The 19,357-nt window shown below is 48.0% G+C and overlaps 1 protein-coding gene across 1 annotated transcript; it reads right to left on the bottom strand.

The window, feature by feature from the left end:
* Positions 1-1,521: 1,521 nt before the first annotated feature.
* On the bottom strand, positions 1,522-13,328 carry amotl2a (angiomotin like 2a). Its single transcript, XM_010902944.3, has 10 exons — positions 12,880-13,328; positions 10,655-11,440; positions 10,327-10,525; positions 8,818-8,962; positions 8,424-8,516; positions 6,288-6,583; positions 5,861-6,168; positions 5,561-5,742; positions 4,718-4,939; positions 1,522-3,719 (listed from the first exon to the last, which is right to left on the bottom strand). Exons 2-10 carry the CDS (start codon positions 11,392-11,394, stop codon positions 3,634-3,636), a joined length of 2,271 nt encoding a protein of 756 aa, XP_010901246.2. The 5' UTR covers positions 11,395-11,440; positions 12,880-13,328; the 3' UTR covers positions 1,522-3,633.
* Between the last annotated feature and the right edge of the window lie 6,029 nt (positions 13,329-19,357).

Consider the following 19,357-nt stretch of genomic DNA (forward strand, 5'->3'; position numbering starts at 1 on the left):
CGAGTCTTGGATTAAAAACATCAAGCTCAATGGTGATTGTCCAGGATCACGCTCGGTCTGGATGCAAGACCACGGAGTTCACCCTAGTTTAGCACGGAGCCCTTTGAGATGCTTCTTGAAACACTGCAACTAGTCTGAATACATGTGCCTATTGTCTATTGATGAAGACAAGCTTGGCCTATTGGTAGAGTTGTTATCGGAGAGAAAAGCACAGCTGACAGCCATAAAGAAGTGCACTAGAGAAAATACTTTGTATTCCCTTTCCTGGTCCTGACAGAGGGCTCAGTGTGTCTGTCTGAGTGTTTGTCTGTGTGCGTATCAGTGTGCGTGTCTGTGCGTTTTGGTATGCACATTAGGTCGTTTCAATAGCTTAGTAAAGTCCCTTTTCACCTGCCATAGTCAGTGTGTAGGGAACGTGTCAGTGTGTGTGTGTCAGTGTGTAGGGAACGTGTCAGTGTGTGTCAGTGTGTAGGGAACGTGTCAGTGTGTGTGTCAGTGTGTAGGGAACGTGTCAGTGTGTGTGTCTGTGTGTAGGGAATGTGTCAGTGTGTGTGTCAGTGTGTGTCAGTGTGTAGGGAATGTGTCAGTGTGTGTGTCAGTGTGTGTGTCCGTGTGTAGGGAATGTGTCAGTGTGTGTGTCAGTGTGCAGGGAACATGTCAGTATGTGTGTCAGTATGTAGGGAACGTATCAGCGTGTGTCAGTGTGCAGTGAACGTGTCAGTGTGTGTGTCAGTGTGTAGGGAACGTGTCAGTGTGTGTGTCAGTGTGTAGGGAACGTGTCAGTGTGTGTGTCAGTGTGTGTGTCAGTGTGTAGGGAATGTGTCAGTGTGTGTGTCAGTGTGTAGGGAACGTGTCAGTGTGTGTGTCAGTGTGCAGGGAACGTGTCAGTGTGTGTGTCAGTGTGCAGGGAACGTGTCAGTGTGTAGGGAACGTGTCAGTGTGTGTGTCAGTGTGTGTGTCAGTGTGTAGGGAACGTGTCAGTGTGTGTGTCAGTGTGCAGGGAACGTGTCAGTGTGTGTGTCAGTGTGCAGGGAACGTGTCAGTGTGTAGGGAACGTGTCAGTGTGTGTGTCAGTGTGTGTGTCAGTGTGTAGGGAACGTGTCAGTGTGTGTGTCAGTGTGCAGGGAACGTGTCAGTGTGTAGGGAACGTGTCAGTGTGTGTGTCAGTGTGTAGGGAACGTGTCAGTGTGTGTGTCAGTGTGCAGGGAACGTGTCAGTGTGTGTGTCAGTGTGTAGGGCACGTGTCAGTGTGTGTGTCAGTGTGCAGTGTGTTTTGTGATGCAGGTTGCTTGCCAACAGTGAAAAAGGTGGAAGAGTTGTTTTTCTCCCCTGAATTAAGGGTCCTTCTTCACTGTTGAATCACAGACACCATTCATGTCAACCCAGGGAGTCTGATAACTGGGATTTGTACCAACTTGTAAGGGATGTCTGTAGGGTACCTGCATAGTTTGTTTTTTTGCAAAGACACAGTACAACATTATACTACGGAGAACTAAAGAAAGAAAAACAGGTTTTAGATATATATTAAGGTTTTTATTTCTACAAATGAAATGTTAATGGCATACAAAATTTCCTCATTTCTGACATTCACAGCAACAGCAAACATAAGTGTCAATCAGTCAGAGCCAGTCCACACTAAGCCCTGCTGGTTGGTTTTCATATGCTTATGTTATAACTTAATAAAAATGAATGCAAATCTTTGGCATTATGTTTCACGCCACTAAATGCTAAAAAGGAAATAATATACAAAATATATTAACTTCTCTCAGTTCAAAATAACAACCTTTCATGTAAACAAAGTCTGAATAGCAGGGAAAAGGGTATTCATAGTTTATACTTCCAACATGGAGCACATGTCCAGCAAATACCCCATGAGGGAAATAAGAACATCAAAAAATTTGCTTTTGAGAAAGTGAAGGACTGTAGAGTTTAAATACAACACTGAATCCTCTCAGGGGTTAAAAAACTCCAGGAGATTTTAATAAATGAACAGGGTCTCCAGAAATCCAGAGTAGAATAATCCAGAATAGAATAGGCACGATATCTGGAATCATAAAATTTCCAAAAGAAAATAAATGAGTTTTTTGCAACACTGAATCCTCTCACATTCCAGTCAACCACAATCTTGCAAACCCCGGTATTATCTGAAAAACAGAGAGAACTGTCTGGTACATTCAACACATTTCACCATCCGACCAGATGCACACTGAACTTTAAATTACACATACATAGATACACGTGTGTGTACAAGGGGAAAATTGCCTTTTTAACAAACAGCAGATACGGCGGTCTCTGTTGTTGTTCTCATAGACATGTTTTTGTGTGGTCATCGATTGATAAGATGCTCAGGTGGCTCTTGGTAGAAGCCAGCTACCGTAGAGCCTTGGCAGAAATAAATAGAAAAAAACAGCTCCTCGGATCGTGGGGTCACACTCGACACAGTGCATTTTTCAGAGTGGGTGGGAGAGCGTCGGGAAGGAATGCCAGACGATCAGCCCCCGGCCTGTCAGCGGTGCTATTTGGGACAATTTTCAGGCATCTCAGACTTCACACCCAAGTGTGGTGAATGACAGGCTCTCCTCTTCGGATCCTCTGTTTCTTAAAGGGGGGTGAGTGGATAGACGTGCCCCTTCACAGCGCCCCCCCGGCCAGTCTAAAGAAGGCCCATTTCCATTCCTGTTTTAAAGCCACAAGCGCGCCTCAGCATTAAGGCTATTATAAGTGGAGCAAAACAGCACCAACTGCATAGTTTATTTAGGCTCGGGAATGCAGAAGTTGGGTTCGTTAGTATTTACGGTAGGACAGAGGCACACTGTGGAATGGACTAATCCTCGGACATGAGGGGGAGCGGAGAGGTTACAGCCACAACTGAGATGCCTAAGCCCTCCTATTAGTGTCAGAGTATAACTGGAAGGATGCGTGATGGACATCACAGCACAAGCCAAAGTGGCCGTGGGAGAGTTCTGTAGTTTAGCCAGGAATGTTGGGTCGTTTAACTGGGATGCTCAGCTCAAAGTAGCTACCACACGTTCGGTCCATAAGGCAAAGGCATATGCAGCACGAGTAGACGTGTCTAAATTAGCAGGAGCTGACGCAGACAGACACCAGAACAGACAGGCCTTCAGACAGCTATTGTAAAGGCCCGGCAAAACGTCTCTTCACACAAACACCACGAGCAGCACTTAAATAAGGGTATAAATACAAGAAATAATTAGACGAATTACATCAGAAGTATATGTAAATGCAGCGACTGATTTCGAGGCTGATGCCGGCAAAGCGGAATCCCATCCGTGTACCTTAGAGGCTTCTAACGGACAGAGACTGCTGTGGTTACACTTGACTGGTCCATCAGAGAACAAGACAGTTCCTCTTAACTTGCCAGGGGATAAGACAGAGAAACAGCCACGGGGAGCACAGCTCTCCGCTCAGCTCGGTCTTCTTACGAGCGTCGCTTCTGGATTCATTTCTCCAGGAGATGGGTAGAAATCTCGTCCCCAAACCTTCTCCACGCTGCCTCCAAAAACCACAAGGAAGTGTCAAAAAAATAAAATAAAAAAAGATCAGAACCAGAGACAGACGGTCCAGGGCAGCGTCCTCATTGTCACCTCCATCCGGTCCAGAGATACGTCTTTCCTAAATAAGGATCTCCACCACTTCGGCTGCTGGGCTGCTGAGGCTCTTGTATGTGCTGAGCGGCACTTGGGTTGGCTCTGGGGTTTCTGTAATGGGGAAAGGAAAACGGTTTCAGACACTGGGTTCAGCATTAAACAGCAGGATTTCAGCTGCCTTTCAGCAGGATTTCACGCAGTTGCATCCCAAATGCCCCCCCCCTGTTTCCCATGGGCCCAGGTTAAAACTAGCGCACTGCATAGGGATATAGGGTGCCATTTGTTCTGCGAGCCGTCCGCCGTGACGCTACGGTTTCAGCTACATTTCCCCCCAAGCCCAGATCCAGGGGTAGGTGTTCCTCCATTCATAGGCCCAATTCCTACGTTACAACTTCAATACCTGTGTATCGTATTGTAGTCCTGTGTCCTGAGCTAACACCTCAAAGTCATGTCCCATAAACACGTGCAGCTAGCTGGGGATTAAACTTGATCCGGTGTTTCAGATTCCATACACGTTTTTAATGCACTGCTTGACTCTACATTACCTTACCTTTACATTACCTTAGCTTTACATGACCTTAACTCAAGGCTACATTACGGTCTTCCATATTAAGGTTGTACATTTTGGCCTTTACATCTGGGCGTTAGAGATAAACTCCAGGATCTTAAGCACTCAATTCCTGTGTTTTTTTTTTTTTTTTACATGTCTTTACACGTCATATGGAATGGGTGACACAGTTTATGAGCCTGTTTTGGCTCATAAACATCAGGCTGAAATGATGCCAAAGCTCCCCAGCGGGTGTTCACGTGATCCGGGAGGCTCCGGTCAGAGGCCGTTGTCAAAATCATGAACGGTGTGCCATTTGAGACGAACATACATATTATGTGCATTTTCCACCTTATGGACACAGGAGAGAACGAGCGAAGAGAAGCGTGCTGAAATGGCAGCAGGCCGGATTTGAACTGATGCTGCGGGCGACATATATGCACCGGAGGCAGGACTGACCAAGACCACACTAGACCTGCTGGACCACCTAAGACCACACAAATAATCTGTTCCTGTATTCACTACTGCAATTCGAGAGTAAGGGAAGGTGACCTATACACACCAGAGGAAGATGTTTGGGTGGAAGTGGTGGAGGTGGCCTGGACGTTCTCAGCTGTGAGGTCCGTCTCTCGAGCAGGGCCATCCCGGTCACACTGGCTACTGAAGTCCCTGCCCTGGGGCTTGGAGACGGGGAGCGACAGGGGCAGAGCACGGGGGTGTGGTTGCGGGGCCGTGCAGAGGGGAGACACTGGAGCAGCTGTCTGGTCATCCGAGAGGCTCTTCCCTGCAAGCAAAGGAAAAAAGTGGTTGGTTACTTCCTGGATCACACTCAGGCAGAGAGAGAGAGACACACACACACACACATCAGCCCCATGAGCTCTCCTCCCTTGCCTATTCCAGAGACCACAGATAGTACACGCATTCCGTCTCTAAAAGACGTCGTCGTCTATTTCAGGGGGGGGGGGGGGGGGGGGGGGGGTTCCTAGGTCGTCGTCCCCCGGGGCAGTCGCGGTTTTGAGACGTGCAGCGTTCTGCCTGGCGACGCCACATGCAAAGCAACCGCCAGTTGTTGTGGAGTTAATAGGATGTTCTGTTTTAGACGCTGCATTCCCCTAGGCGTCTCCGTGACCCGTGACCCCCGTGACCCCCGTGACCCCCGAAGCAGGAGGCGACAGCGATGCCACAGCCCTCCAGATACTCCAGCGCGTGGCTATGCTGTATCTATACCCGCCAAATGGAACTCCCAGACAGCGGACGGACAGCGACACAATTAGAACCATTGGCTCCGGCGGGCCCTTCACCTCTTCCCGTCCCCTCCTCTTTTTCTAGTGTGCGTCCAAAATGGCAACCTATGTCCTACACTGAGCACTACTTTCGACCGGGTTGGGCCCTGTGTACTGCTCACCTTTCCCCCGGACGGGTCTCTCCACCGGGCCCTGGGCAGAGGCCGCGGTGCTGATGATGGGGACAGACCTGGCGGGTCGGAGGGCCTGCTGCTCCAGTCGGTTCTGCTCCCGTCTGGACCGCTGCTGCAACAACCGGATCACGGCATCCTTCTCCAGAAGCTGTGAGTGAAGCACACGAATCCTACACACACACACACACACACACACAGCGTGTTAAACAAACCACACTGGGGGAAACCACAATCATGACCAGGTGTATTTGGTCTGATGCCGGTATTCCGGGTGACGTGGGCGGTTACCTGTTCTCCATTTCCTGGTGTCGATGAGCGGAGGATGGCGGGTCGTGGTGGAAGCTGGCATTGGGTGACTGGCGAGGGGAGTGCCTGATCAGGGTGGTGTCTCGCTGGGCGGCAGCGGCGGCGGCTGCGTCCATGGCAAACTGCCGCATGGTGCTCTCCTCCAGGTACTTCTGCTCCCAGCGGGTGATGTCGGCCTCCAGGGCCAGGACCCTCTCCTCCTTCTCGGCCAGCTGCTGCCGGATCGAAGCCACGGAGCTCAGGTCGGAGGCCAGGGAGCCAGGGCCGCTGGCTACGCTGTGGGACTGCCACTGTCGGGCGGAAAGCGCCGGAAAGGTGTGGTTAGGAGAGTTGATTCTAATAGTGTGTGTGTGTGTGTGCGTGTGTCTCTGTGTTCCTCTGTGTCTTGGTCATCTCCTGTCCCGCTCACCTGTTGTGCCCTGAGGCTCTTCAGTTCCTGCTCCAGCCTGGTTCTGAGCCTCAGTTCAAGGCCTTCCCTCTTCTCGCAGGCAGCCTGCAGCTGACCCAGGGCACTCTGCAGCCTCTCAACCTTCTCCACGTACGCCCTCTTCCTCCTCAGCTCCTCCTCCAACACCAGGTTACGGGCCTGCGCCGACCCCAGGGCCTGCTCCAGGACCTCCCTTCGCCAGAGCCACTCTTCGCCGGAGCTTCGCAGACGCTGAACCTCCCGCTCCAGGCACTCGCGCTCCTTCTGCTGCTCCTCGTCTAGGAGAGGAGGAGGAGACGGTTAGAAACGTTGAGAGTGGAATAGGTTACTTGGCTAAGTCGCGGCACGCTCCATCAGCGAGTGGAGATGTGAATCCCTGAGAAGTCTCTGGTGGGATTCCATGAACTTTACTCAGTCAGATGCTTTAAGAGAATCCAAAGATTTGACATGCAGTGAATTCTGAAAAGAAATGAAGGCATTTAACTGGTTTCCAGTCCCCCGTGGGCATCAGAGGTCAATAACATACGTCTTTATTTCACCTCGTCGTGGCAACCCGTTAGACGCAGAAGTCAGGGTACTGAATGGAGGCTTTCCAATACCACGTTTCATCATAGTTAAATCAGGTAAGTAGCTGAAGAAGCTCTTATCCAGAGCCATTTACGGCGCTGATTAGGGAAATGTGCCTGGCCCAAGGGCACAAAGACAGATGTTTAACTTGTCCGATCTGGAATTTGAACCTTTCGGATAACGTCCCAGATCCCCAGGCTATTGACTCTCTTAGTTTCAATGCCCCTTGAAAAACATTAAAACCTTCGGGTAAAAACACAAGCTGACAGGGAGTTTAGTACTTGTAATGTGCATATGAGCATTCTTTTTAGTGTGTAATCATTACAGACTGCTGCTCCAGGAGGCCAATAGTCGGGGTAGTGTGACTGCGGACTTGAACATTGTTTTTCGGTTACGTAACTACAAAAGATCACTCTAAGCAGATTTAAAGTTCTACATTTCCCAACACAATGCCAAGCTTATTAAATAATACTTCTGAAGATTTACCACGACAATGAGTGCCATGGCAGTGTCACTTCCCCTTGCCAAAAGCATGACAATAACACCATGAGTGTTGGCTAAACCTGTTCACACCTGACCAAGAGTTTTTTTTTAAAGCTATGCAATGACGGTATGAGTAAATGTATCTCTCCAAAGATGGAGAGATATCTATTGAGGGGTCAGCGTGCTGTGAGAAAGGGAAATGGAGGCAGTCCTAGTCTTGATAATTTCCCTTTGAGGAGGGAGGGGGTTTGGCAGCTCAACAGCAGAGGGGGGAGGGAGGCATTCCCAAGTGAACGGAACAGCCTAAAATACCTGAAAAAAATCTCAGGAATCCAGGCCACATTGACTGCAGAGGGCCGAGAACGATGGCGGGCATCCAAGGGCCTGGAGAGACCAGGGGAGGGAGGGAGTTGCAGAGGGCAGGGAATGTCTCCCAATGCCTCCCCCCTGGCCTCGGACAACAGATTGTATATATGTGACAGAGGAATCAGGCACAGCCTGGGAAGAGTGCCCTGCCAACCATGGCCTGCCAGGGTAAAGTGTTTCACAACGCTGTGTGAATTGTAAAAACAGCCCTCACATACAGATTCCAAAATGTCCTTGCTCAACTCACCCAGTGCCCTCCCTCCACAGCACGTCGTACTGAAGACATGGTGATTTAACTATACACTGTTTTTTATTGTTTTTATTCTACCAGGTAAGTATGTTACGGACATATTCTTATTTATGGCAACAACAAGGGAGCAATTATGGTTAAATGTCTTGCTCAGAGACAGAGCTTTTTAGCTTGGGATTAGAACCAGCAGCCTCTTGGTTACTGGCCCGACACGTTTGACCACTAGGCTACCCTGTTAAAATAACATTTCACTCAATGTACAATGGCAAGGGAGTTGGCTGCAACGGCAGTGTGAGTTTTCTTAGTAAACTGTTCCCCTGGCAAACTTATCCGAGTGAGTTTGAGCAAACTCAATGTAACTATAGAGGGTTTTTTTGTTGAGAAAGCATTAGCAAGAAAGCCAATAACTTCTAAAAACATGCTGCGGAGAGAGGACCCCGATCTCTGCTTACTTTGTTCGAGTAGTCTGGCAAAAACGTGCTGCTTCTGGTCTGCGGATTCAACCTCCTTGGCTACTCGCTGTTTGGTGGCTGTATCCAGTCGACCTATGATTAGAAGAGAGAGAGACATCAAATAGGATCTCTTTGATCACTAGCTGATGAGAGAACTCAAAAGCACCAAGACTTCTGCCCCCCGAGGTATTCACAAATGCTCCTTCCCCAGGGTATTCACCGACAGACTCCTGCATCCAAGGTATTCACCGACTCCCGCTCTACACTATTCACTAACAGGGTGCCACTGAAGTCCTCACGGCTTTGGTTTTATTCAACATTTAACTATGTGGGTAAATCCATTGCTTAATAGCAGAGTGTTATTTGCAGTTGTGTAAGTATTGAGTGGCTTTACCTCTCAGGTCTCTGTTGAAGTCGTGTAGCCTCTTAATCTCCGACTCCAGTTTGTTCCTCATGGTTTTCTCCAGGGTCTCTCTCTTGGCTGAGCCTTTCATCAGCATCTCGTAGGCCTCGGATATCCTGTGGATCTCCAGCTCCAACTGGGAGGACAGTAATCGTGTTAACCCACGGTCTTTACTTTGGTTTTAAGTACAGCTCATTCCTGTCAGTGGGAGCTTCTTTATTAGGTAATTTTTTTTGGGGGGACGAGACATCAGAAAGAGAGACCGGAGGCAGAAACACAAATGCTTGGGCCGAGCATGCCACTGGAAAAGCAACATTAACCTATCTATCTGAGAGATGATTTCACCCCTCCAAGGCACAGAGGAGGAATCCACGTTCCCAGGAGACTGTGATAATGGATGTATGATACATGAGTTGCTTGGCCGTCTCGTCCATTCAGTGTGTGATAGAGTATGCCCTCAAGCACAATGATTAACACTTCACTCTTAAAGTGAATGAGGAATCCACATTCCTGAATGATGGGTTATGAGTCCCAGGTGTCTGAGCGTTCAGTCTTCCATATGGCCTTTTGCCAGTGTGGAAGGGGGAGGATTAGAAGGGCAAAGGGGGGAGGGGGGGAGTATAAGGGCGGGGGAGGAGTAGAAAGGCGGGGGAGGAGTAGTAGGATTGGGACAGAAAAGGAGGAAGAGGAGGGTAGAGTAGTTAGAGGAGGACAAAGGAGACATTCCATGCAATTCTAGACATTCCTGTCTGAATTGGGGAATACTACTATTGCTTTTAGCTGCATGTGATGTCAAGACATACAGGCTAACCGCTGCATGGAACTTCCCAGATGTAGTGAGCCGAGTTATGTGAACCTGAAGCTGGTGTGGAGTCTGAGTGAACACACGGACCGAAGTGTCAACTGAACGCACGTCGTTCTGGGCGAGAGGGCCTCCTAAGTGGGTTAAAATGGGAACCCATGTGCTGCCAGGCTGCTGCGTGTCTCTGTCATTAGGTATGAATGATTCCAAAATTAACTGAGAAGTTCCTGTTATCCGTCCACAGTGCACATTCCTGGTGCGGCACGGCTCAGGGGCTAATCTCAGTGATATGCAGCATTGGCAAACACACACACACACACACACACCAACCCTCTGGCAAGCCAAAAGGGCTTATCTAATCAAAAAACATTACTCCCAACTATGACTTCTACCGAATTCCCAACTCTTCCTTCTACTGAATGATGACATATACAATGTGCTCAACTGACTGTGGGTTCATTCAAGGGCACCACTGGCAAGATTGCAGAAGGAAGCTGCTTTCTGGACAAAACACACACCTCATTTCTATACGTTTCTGTCTGAAGACGTGCATTTGGCAGAAACAATCGAAACGAGGAAGGCTACGTTCCAAACTGCATCCCCGTTCCCCCTCCCGTCCGTCATAACCACCCTTATTCTGTGCCCTTCCTGACGGAGGGCCTAGTGCCCCCCTCCCCGCATGGCCTCCTCTCCCTCACCTTCTGCAGTCTGGCGGTCTTCTCGCCGTAGCCCTCCAACTCCCTCCTCAGCCTCTGGTTCTCCTTCATCAGTGTGTCCACCTGGGCTGTGTTGTTGCTGTTGTTGTGGTTCCCCGAGCGTACGGCGGCCATGTAGACCTCAGAACCGGCCTGGACACCGTGGGGAACCATCTTTGCCTCGGCCTGGGCCGCTACGTACCTGGGGAAGGGGGGGTGACTTGTAAATAACGACTTAGATCTAGAGTGGGGGGCATCAGGCATTTTTATCTAGCCCCCGTAATCCGCTATTGGTAGTACCGGCTGTTGGCTTGTGTCTTGTTCTTCCTACCTGTGGTGCTGTGAGTGGAACGGGGAGGGAGCCTCCTGGTAATACTGTCCCTGTGTCTCCTGTGAGTGGCTGACCATGTACCCAGGAGGCCGGACCAGGAAGGGGTAGTCCGGCGGCGGGCCCCTCTCGTCGGTGAGTTGTCCCGGGTGGTCAGCGGGCCCGCAAGATAGCTGGGGGTCACTATGAGAGGAGCTGAGAGGCAGGCCGTTTCTGGGTCCATGGGACACGCCGTTCCGCTCCAGGGACAGCTGCATCAGGCGCTCGCTGAGGCTCCGGGCGTGCTCCCGCTTCAGGTCCCACTGGCCGTCCGCTCCGCCCTGGTGACCCTCGGCCTCCACTGCCCCCAGGCCGAGCTGGGCCGGACCCCGCCGGGTGCCCACCGTGGCCAGGTACTGCGAGTGGGCCTTCGCCTCCTCATAGGTGGGCAGCTCCTCTTCGTGGAGCTGGTAGAGTTGACACGCGGGGCTCTCCCGGTGCTCCCGGCTGAAGTCCACCTGGTGCTCCTGGCCCTGCGGCTCCTGCCTGGTGGACATGTGGAGGAACTGGGGGTCGTCCGGGCTCAGGCTCTCTAGGGAGGAACCGGTGCCCCCGCCGCCACCTCCTCCGCCGCCGCTGCCGCCGCGCAGGGCCTGCTCCTGGATGGCCAGGAGGGTGCGGGTGTCCGTGGGGTTCCCGTAGCGCAGCTGCTCCTGGATCAGGCGGTGCAGGACCGTGAAGGATGATTCCTCTGCTGTTCTCATCTCAGGCAACGAGGGGGGAATAAACACGTCAAGGGCTGTGGAGAACCTGGTGGAGAGAGAGAGAGACAGAGAGAGAGTGTGTGAGAGAGAGACAGAGAGAGAGTGTGAGAGAGAGAGAGACAGAGAGAGAGAGTGAGAGAGAGAGAGAGACAGAGAGAGAGTGTGAGAGAGAGAGGGGAATGAGGATTAGCTAGAATCAGCTAGTACATCTAGTACTTCATAATGCCATTATAAGACGTTATTATAAACACCCATGTGCATGCCATGCTACAGTGATCTCCTAGTGGCTGCTATTGAAAACAGAAACAACATAGAGCATCCCAGGTTTTTCCCCCCTCCTGAAGCCAGTGTGGCTGTGTTGAGCACAGCCGGACTGCAGCCCTGTAACAAACAGGGACACATTTCCCTCTGCTGTGGTCCAGTAGCTGCAGCTAACGAGCTAAAAGCACACACCTTCCAACCTTCCAAGCTAAAAGCACACACCTAGCATGCCTGACAGCCTCCTCCAATAGCAAACTCGTGCTAGTTCATAAATACTGCACACCCCCTAACCCCACAGCATTTCCCAAATGTTTAGTGTCAAAGACAGTAAATGGCATAATGTTTACACAATACTCGTTATAAATTCTCGTTAGGGTGGTCTAGAATTTATTTCAGCATGTAATTGCAAACATAACACCCACATGAATGCAAACTTTGTGGTGTAGTCATATGGCAGAGTTGAACATTATTAGATATTCAGAAAAGGCCAAACACTGAGTATTGAAGTATTTTTTTTTGGCAGGTTATTTTGATATCATTAAATTGCTGCAAGCTGTGCAGATTCCATTAAATCGCTAGATTGCCATCTGACCAATTTCTTACTTCTACCACATGTTCAATGTTATGGCAGCGATCAGATGTAGGCCATACAGCATTGGGGGCTATTTGATTAAATAATTCAATATTTAAAGATAATCTATTTGGTTGTGTTAAACTACTACTACTATGGACAACATACACACACACATATATAGTATATATGTATATGCTGTCCATAGTCCAGTATATATATACATACTTTTAGTTGCGGGACGAAGCTATGATCAACACAATTCTTGAGTGCTGCATGATAACATTCCGCATATGATAAGAGGCCAAATCTGATAACAGCCCATAACTAATAACATTCCTGTCTCAACAAGGAGAGTAAAAAATTATATATATATATAACCCCAATAAAACATATTTGAATAAAGTGTCCTTTGTCTTCAGCAGCTATCCATGCGTGATCATAGACCAAAGGAGACTCGCTGAACAGTTATAAATGATAAATGTAGTAAGGAAATTATTATACCAACAAAATAATCATAACACATAGTTCAAGAAAAAGGATTTACGTAAACAAATACAAATTTGCGCCAATTATATTTATGGAAAAACTATATCCACACATGCGTAAAACACATTCCAAAAAACAGCACTAACTAAATTCTAAATTCTTACCACTTTACATTCTCATCACGGAAAGACGTTGTGGGTGGTGTATGTTCTTTATTTGTCTTTCTTGACGAAAATTATTCCTAATAGAACTTCGTTTAAATGCACAGAATAAACTCTTAGTGTAAAAGAGATCTTAGTGTATGCTCCAGTGAAAGGGAGAGCGCACTGCTACGGCGTGCGCCTGAGAAGCTCTCAAAGCAGACTGAGTCGCGCGAGAGAGAGAGCGGTGCTAATAAATAACTGAGGGCCGATTGTTCGCTGAGACAGGAATGACTGGAATGCGACAACTCCAAGTCCCTCTGGGATCAAAAGGAGAACCGCAGAGCGAGCGAGAACACTAGAGAGAAAAAAGGGGCAGGGCAAATCGGAGCTGGGGAGTATTGCCGTGCTAAGAGCGGAGCTGCGACGTGCATAGCAGAGACAGCTGGTAGTCGCCTTCCTGTGTAATGTAAAGTGTTTTGTTGTTGTTAGCAGTTGGGGAGATGGCGTAATTAGCTATAGCATGCTGTGTCTAAGTAAAGAAAGTTGAGGCACCGTCGTAAAGTATTTATATTGTTTAGAATTAATTTTTTTCTGAACATTTTATATTTAGATTGTGAATTTACATTCCTAAAAAATTTCATATCCTGATCGTTTTTTCTGTTAAGGTCTCATCACCAATAACTGTGTCTTGCATCACATGTAAAATGCAGTTGTTAGCAGATAACCTTGTCCAATGCATGAGCATTCTAGGCTGGCCATATCAATACACATTTCACCTGCAATTCAGATTAACAAGTTTAACCATGTAGATTTATTGAAGTACCGTGTAGCAGACCTTCTGGAGTTTAGCAGAAGGGGTAATTAAAGTGAAGCGTTGTTGATCGTTATTCCTTTTAAGGTCTTTTGTTTGCTTGTGCCTGGTAAATATTTAAGCCAAGGCCCGTGTCGCTGAATGGCAGTGTGTGTGTGTGTGTCTCTGTGGACAGCGAGATGGCGTGTGTGTGTTTGTGCGTGTGTATGTGTGTGTGCCGACCGGGTGTACGAGGCACGCTGCCTGCCAGCTGTCTGGGGTTGAAATCCCTGTCCTGTCCCCTCCCTAATCAGGGTTCGCTCTGAGAGGAGGCCATTGTTCTCCTTACAGCAGACGTGGCCAGGAGGAGGGGGCGGCCCTGCCATCTGCTGTGCGGAAGCCCCTCCTCCAACACCACCAGCAATCAGCTTCACCACAGGCTGCGCCACCATCTCCGTCACTACCACCACTACCCCAGCCATCTGCATCAATACCAGCTGGGTGGGGGAGGTGCTGTCTGGGCCCTAGGATCAGATTGTTTTGTGGAGGAGGTGCTGTCTAGGCCCTAGGATCAGGTGGCTTGTTGGAGGAGGTGCTGTCTAGGATCAGGTGTCTTGGTGGAGGAGGAGGTGCTGTCTAGACCCTAGAATCAGGTGGCTTGGTGGAGGAGGTGAATAGTGGGGTCCATGCAGACAAGGGTGAGAGGGAGGGTCTTGTGCTTTTAAAGTATGTAGCAACACCTGGACCAACGCAACCGTCGGGTTTTCTTCAGTTATGGGGGTACGCGCTGGGGGGTGTCGTGGTGACCAGCTTCCACTGGTTGTCTCCGTTTAAAGGACGTAGCTCCTTTTCATATCTGAATCATACGTGATGCAGTCTCTCCAGCCAGGTCAGGTCACCACCTGGTTGGGTGTGTGTGGCAGTTGAGAGCTGGTAATTGCTACATACATTCTTTCAACCACATCCTGTAACTGTCATCCCTGTTAACCGTTTACACAATGAGGCAGACAGCAGCAAACTAATTAACTTATATCTAAATCCTCTTCACATTGAGCTTTCGGCATAGGTTTAGATGCCAAGGCAATACGGTATGTAGGCTTTGTGTGTTGTGTAGATGTTGTGCAATCTAAGTATACTCACTTGTCATCCAAGTTCCAATCTGGTATCTGAATAGATTTATCATGTGAGTGAATGTTATATAAAGAACAGTGAAGATACATCTAAATTATCTGCTCAATTTAGAAAAACAACAGCAAAGTTGGCGAGTGTCTACAAACAAGTGTCACAAAATGTGTTCCGTGAAATATTTGTTTGAAACACTTGAACGGAATGAATTCTCTCCCTCGACCCATGTTGTGAGCTGTGAAGAATCACACGGAGATTGTGGAGAAACAGACGCATACAAGCCGTCGCAGCAAGTCTGCTGTTTGAGTCATTAAAATCTGCATGGTCGCTGCGAAAGCCAGTTCATTTCACTTCCAGTCAATTCACCGAGCAATTAGTAAAATTACCTGAATTCACATGGAGTTGACAGCAGCCCTGATAAGAACCATCAAGAAGTGTATGTTGCCTGTGGGGGATCGGCCAGCATTACCCTAATCACCTGGTAATGGGCCTGGCCAAGGCAATAGCAACACAATGCTCTGTGTGAGCACAGGAGTCACAATGGTGAGCACCTTCTAAAGGCTCTGAATTATGTTCTCCGCCACAACTATCGGAAGCTTTTCGATGTTGCCGCTGGGGGGTTAGAAACGGCCGGGACTCTGGTCCTGGCTCAATGGAGACAGCAGCAGCCCTGGACCGACAACCTGGACCATGAGCTCCGGGCGCCACAGGCCCTGTAAGGGGAGGTGCGACACAACAAACCGGGCCCTCCACTTCCTTTGTTTCCCCGCTAAAGGAGGAAATGGCCACATTCCTGACATTACCATGTCCATGGAGAGTACCCCCCTCCCCTCCAGCCTCCCCTAGCCTCTCCCTTCCCCAGCCTCCCCTCCCCCAGGCTCTGTGTCTGCTACTGGCTTCGGTGAGGGGGGGGGGGGAGCTTCTGGCAGACCATCAGCCGGCAGTCAATACTGTTCTCTATTTAATGGGTGTTTTCCTTCATGAACAATAGAGCTGCATACCTTATGTATTTATATAAACATCACTGCTGTCTGTAGAGAACAAAACTATTGTAAAATTGATCATTTTAATGATACAGTGGGTGTATTGTTGGCAGATACGCGTGTATTAAATGTTTTATATGATATATATTTTAAAATATAAACATTGTTGGTTTATACTTACTGCCTGAACCACAGGAGCAGGGCACCTGGAATGGCAGCAGGACACCCCACATTTTGACACAGCTGGTGTCTGAATCAAATTCTCCTGACACTACTGCAGTCACATATGTGTTGTACAATGGATATAAAAAGTCTACACACCCCTGTTAAAATGGCAGGTTTTTGTGATGTAAAAGAATGAGACAAAGATAAATCATGTCAGAACTGTTTCCACTTTTAATGTGACCTATAATATTAACAATTCAATTGAAAAACAAGCTGAAATCTTCAAGGGGGGAAAATGAAAAATAAAAACCTTACAATAACCTGGTTGCATAAGTGTGCATGCCCTCTTATAACTGGGGATGTGGCTGTGTTCAGAATTAACTAATTACATTCAAACACATGTTAAATAAAAGTAATTACACACCTGCCATCATTTAAAGTGACTCTGATTAATCACCAATAAAGTTCAGCTGTTCTAGTAGGATTTTCCTGAAATTTTCTTAGTTGCATCTCAGAGCAAAAGCCATGGTCCGCAGAGAGCTTCCAATGCATCAGAGGAATCTCATTGTTGAAAGATATCTGTCAGGAGAAGGGTACAAAATAATTTCCAAAGCATTAGATATACCATGGAACATAGTGAAGACAGTCATCATCAAGTGGAGAAAATTTGGCACTACAGAGACATTACCAAGAACTGGATGTCCCTCCAAAATTGATGAAAAGACGAGATGAAAACTGGTCAGGGATGCCTCCAAGAGGCCTACAGCAACATTAAAGGCACTGGAGGAATTTCTGGCAAGTACTGGCTGTGTGCTACATGTGACAACAATCTCCCGTATTCTTCATATGAATGGGCTATGGGGTAGGGTGGCAAGATGGAAGCCTTTTCTTACAAAGAAAAACATCCAAGCCCAGCTGAAGTTTGCAAAAATAAACATCAGGTCCCCCAAAAGCACGTGGGAAAATGTGTTATGGTCTGATGAAACCCAGGTTTAACTTTTTGGCCATAATTCCGAAAAATATGTTTGGCGCAAAAACAACACTGCACATCACCCAAAGGACACCATACACACAGTGAAGCATGGTGGTGGCAGCATCATGTTTTGGGGCTATTTTTCTTCAGCTGGAACCGGGGACTTTGTCAGGTTGGAGGGAATTATGAACAGTTCCAAATACCAGACAATTTTGGCACAAAACATTCAGGCGCCCGTTAGAAAGATGAAGATGAAGTTCACCTTTTAGCACGGCAACGACCCAAAGCACACATCCAAATCCACAAAAGCATGGCCTCACCAGAAGAAGATTAGCGTTTTGAAATGGCCCAGCCAGAGCACAGACCTGAATCCAATTGAACATCTGTGGGTTGATCTGAACAGGACTGTGCACAGGAGATGTCCTCGCAATCTGACTGATTTGGAGCGCTTTTGCAAAGAAGAGTGGGCAAATATTGCCACGTCAAGATGTGCCATGCTAATAGACTCCTACCCAAAAAGATTGAGTGCTGTAACGAAATCACGAAGGGCAAGGACAAACTTTGGTTATGTTTTAAAGCATCCACTCAGGCACTAGGTGTTAATACAATGTTTTGTGACGTGAAGAAATGAATCAGTAGCACCCTCTGCCAGTAGCGTGTCGAAGCAGGGCTAACCTGGTCTATAGCGAAGGTAATAACCCCTACCACCCATTATTCCTCCTCTCTCCTCAAAAATCTGTGATATAATCAAATTAAACAACACCTCAAAATAATATAAAAATAGAGGATTGAAAGGGTAGAATGTGGCCTTATTGGTCCCCACCAGAGCCGTCTACCTGCTCCTGTGCCTGTAAGCTGCTGCATGGGCCTGTATCTCATCAACCGCTTGGTTCTCTTAAGGCTTCCACTGTCTCTGTCCAACGAGAAATTATCTTAAAATTATACTTTCAAAAGTATCTGACATTATGATTTTCGATGGGCGGGTGTGATGTAAGAGCAACACCTCATTGTCACTTGTTAAATGGGGGGCAGGACACACTCAGGAACAGCTTTAAACAAATACCGGCCGCTATGACGACGGTGTCAAACAGTTGGCACTGGACAACATTTACTCAAGTCTGTCTTTGTTGTTACAGCTCACCTAAATAGAGGACGTCAGTTCTGCTGCCCCACAGCACCTGCCATGTCGACTCGGGGCATTCCACACTCAACCATAAAGCTCAAACAAGCCCTTCAAAGAACAGCCCAAAAAGCAATAGAGAAACTCCTCCCGTCTGGTACAATGTTTACCCATGGGACTAGAACAGATGAGGAAACACTCACACTCACAAGAGGCCCATTGTCTCTTTTCTAGACTACACCTTTAAAGATGCACTGGGCTTGTTGCATCTTGGCTTTTCCTGACTCAAACATAACTGGGTTGGAAAAACTTTTGACTGATTGTCCCCTCTGGTTTTCCATCAGTTGCAGAGGCCCGGGGCTGCAGGATGTGGACAGAGCGTCGGCCTTGCCTGGGGTCGTAGGGCACTGCAGCTGCCGAACGGACTGATCAGATCTCTTTCTGACGTTCACAGTCAGCCTGCTGCCCCGTCCTGGCCATTCATTTGCTTAACCAAAATCACTCCTGAAGGGGCTCGCCTGTGGGCCAAGATGGCTCTGTAAGTCCCAAATGGCACCCTATATAGTGCGCTAATTTGGAACTATGTCACATTAGAATCCTGGTCCAAAGTTATCTATGTAGGAAATAGGGTGCCACTCGGGAAGGTTGCTTTGTTGACGGGTTTTCCCGCCTCATTCCTTGGACAGCTGCAGGTCCTTAGGTTACCGTTGAGAGTGTATGGCTGTCTGTGACCGTCCTCGTCGTCATATGGTTCCTTCCTCTTCTGGCCGGCTTCTGGTCATTTGGATCCATCCATCAAATAATAGACCTGACCGTTCAGGAGTTTTGGAAACGAGATAATTGTAACAGTTTTTTAATTGATCCAAATCATGTTGTGGAAATCATTTTGATGTAATATAACGAGTCATGTTGAGGTAATCATGGGTATGTAATATAACGAGTTATGTTGAGGTAATCTTGGTTATGTAATGTAACAAGTCATGTTGAGGTAATCATGGTTATGTAATGTAATAAATTGTGCGGTGGAAATCATTATTATGTAATATCATAAATCATCTTATCCAAGAAGGTACCACTACTTCGTTAATTTATACAGGGTTGGTTTTTGACCAAATATATTTGATCAAGCGTTGAATTCATGAAAAACAGATCATAAAAGACAAAATGACAGAGGGGAAAGAGATATACAGACTTACAGACAGAAGGAGAATGTCAAGCTCTGGCATGGATGCAGGACCCAGGCACGGCGGGACCCAGGCACGGCGGGACCCAGGCATGACGGGACCCAGGAATGGAGGGTTTCATGGGTAAACGTGGTTTAATACACAGACTCACCAAAAACC

Source organism: Esox lucius, chromosome 8 (genome assembly GCF_011004845.1).
Source record: "Esox lucius isolate fEsoLuc1 chromosome 8, fEsoLuc1.pri, whole genome shotgun sequence".
Classification (NCBI taxonomy): Eukaryota; Metazoa; Chordata; class Actinopteri; order Esociformes; family Esocidae; genus Esox; species Esox lucius.

Coding starts and splice junctions, on each gene's coding strand:
- amotl2a (XM_010902944.3), bottom strand. CDS start 11,394: ATGAGAACAGCAGAGGAATCATCCTTCACGGTCCTGCACCGCCTGATC. Junction 10,526..10,654: donor TTCCACTCACAGCACCACAG/GTAGGAAGAACA, acceptor CCCCTTCCCCAG/GTACGTAGCGGCCCAGGCCG. Junction 4,940..5,560: donor GAGACCCGTCCGGGGGAAAG/GTGAGCAGTACA, acceptor CTTTGCTTGCAG/GGAAGAGCCTCTCGGATGAC.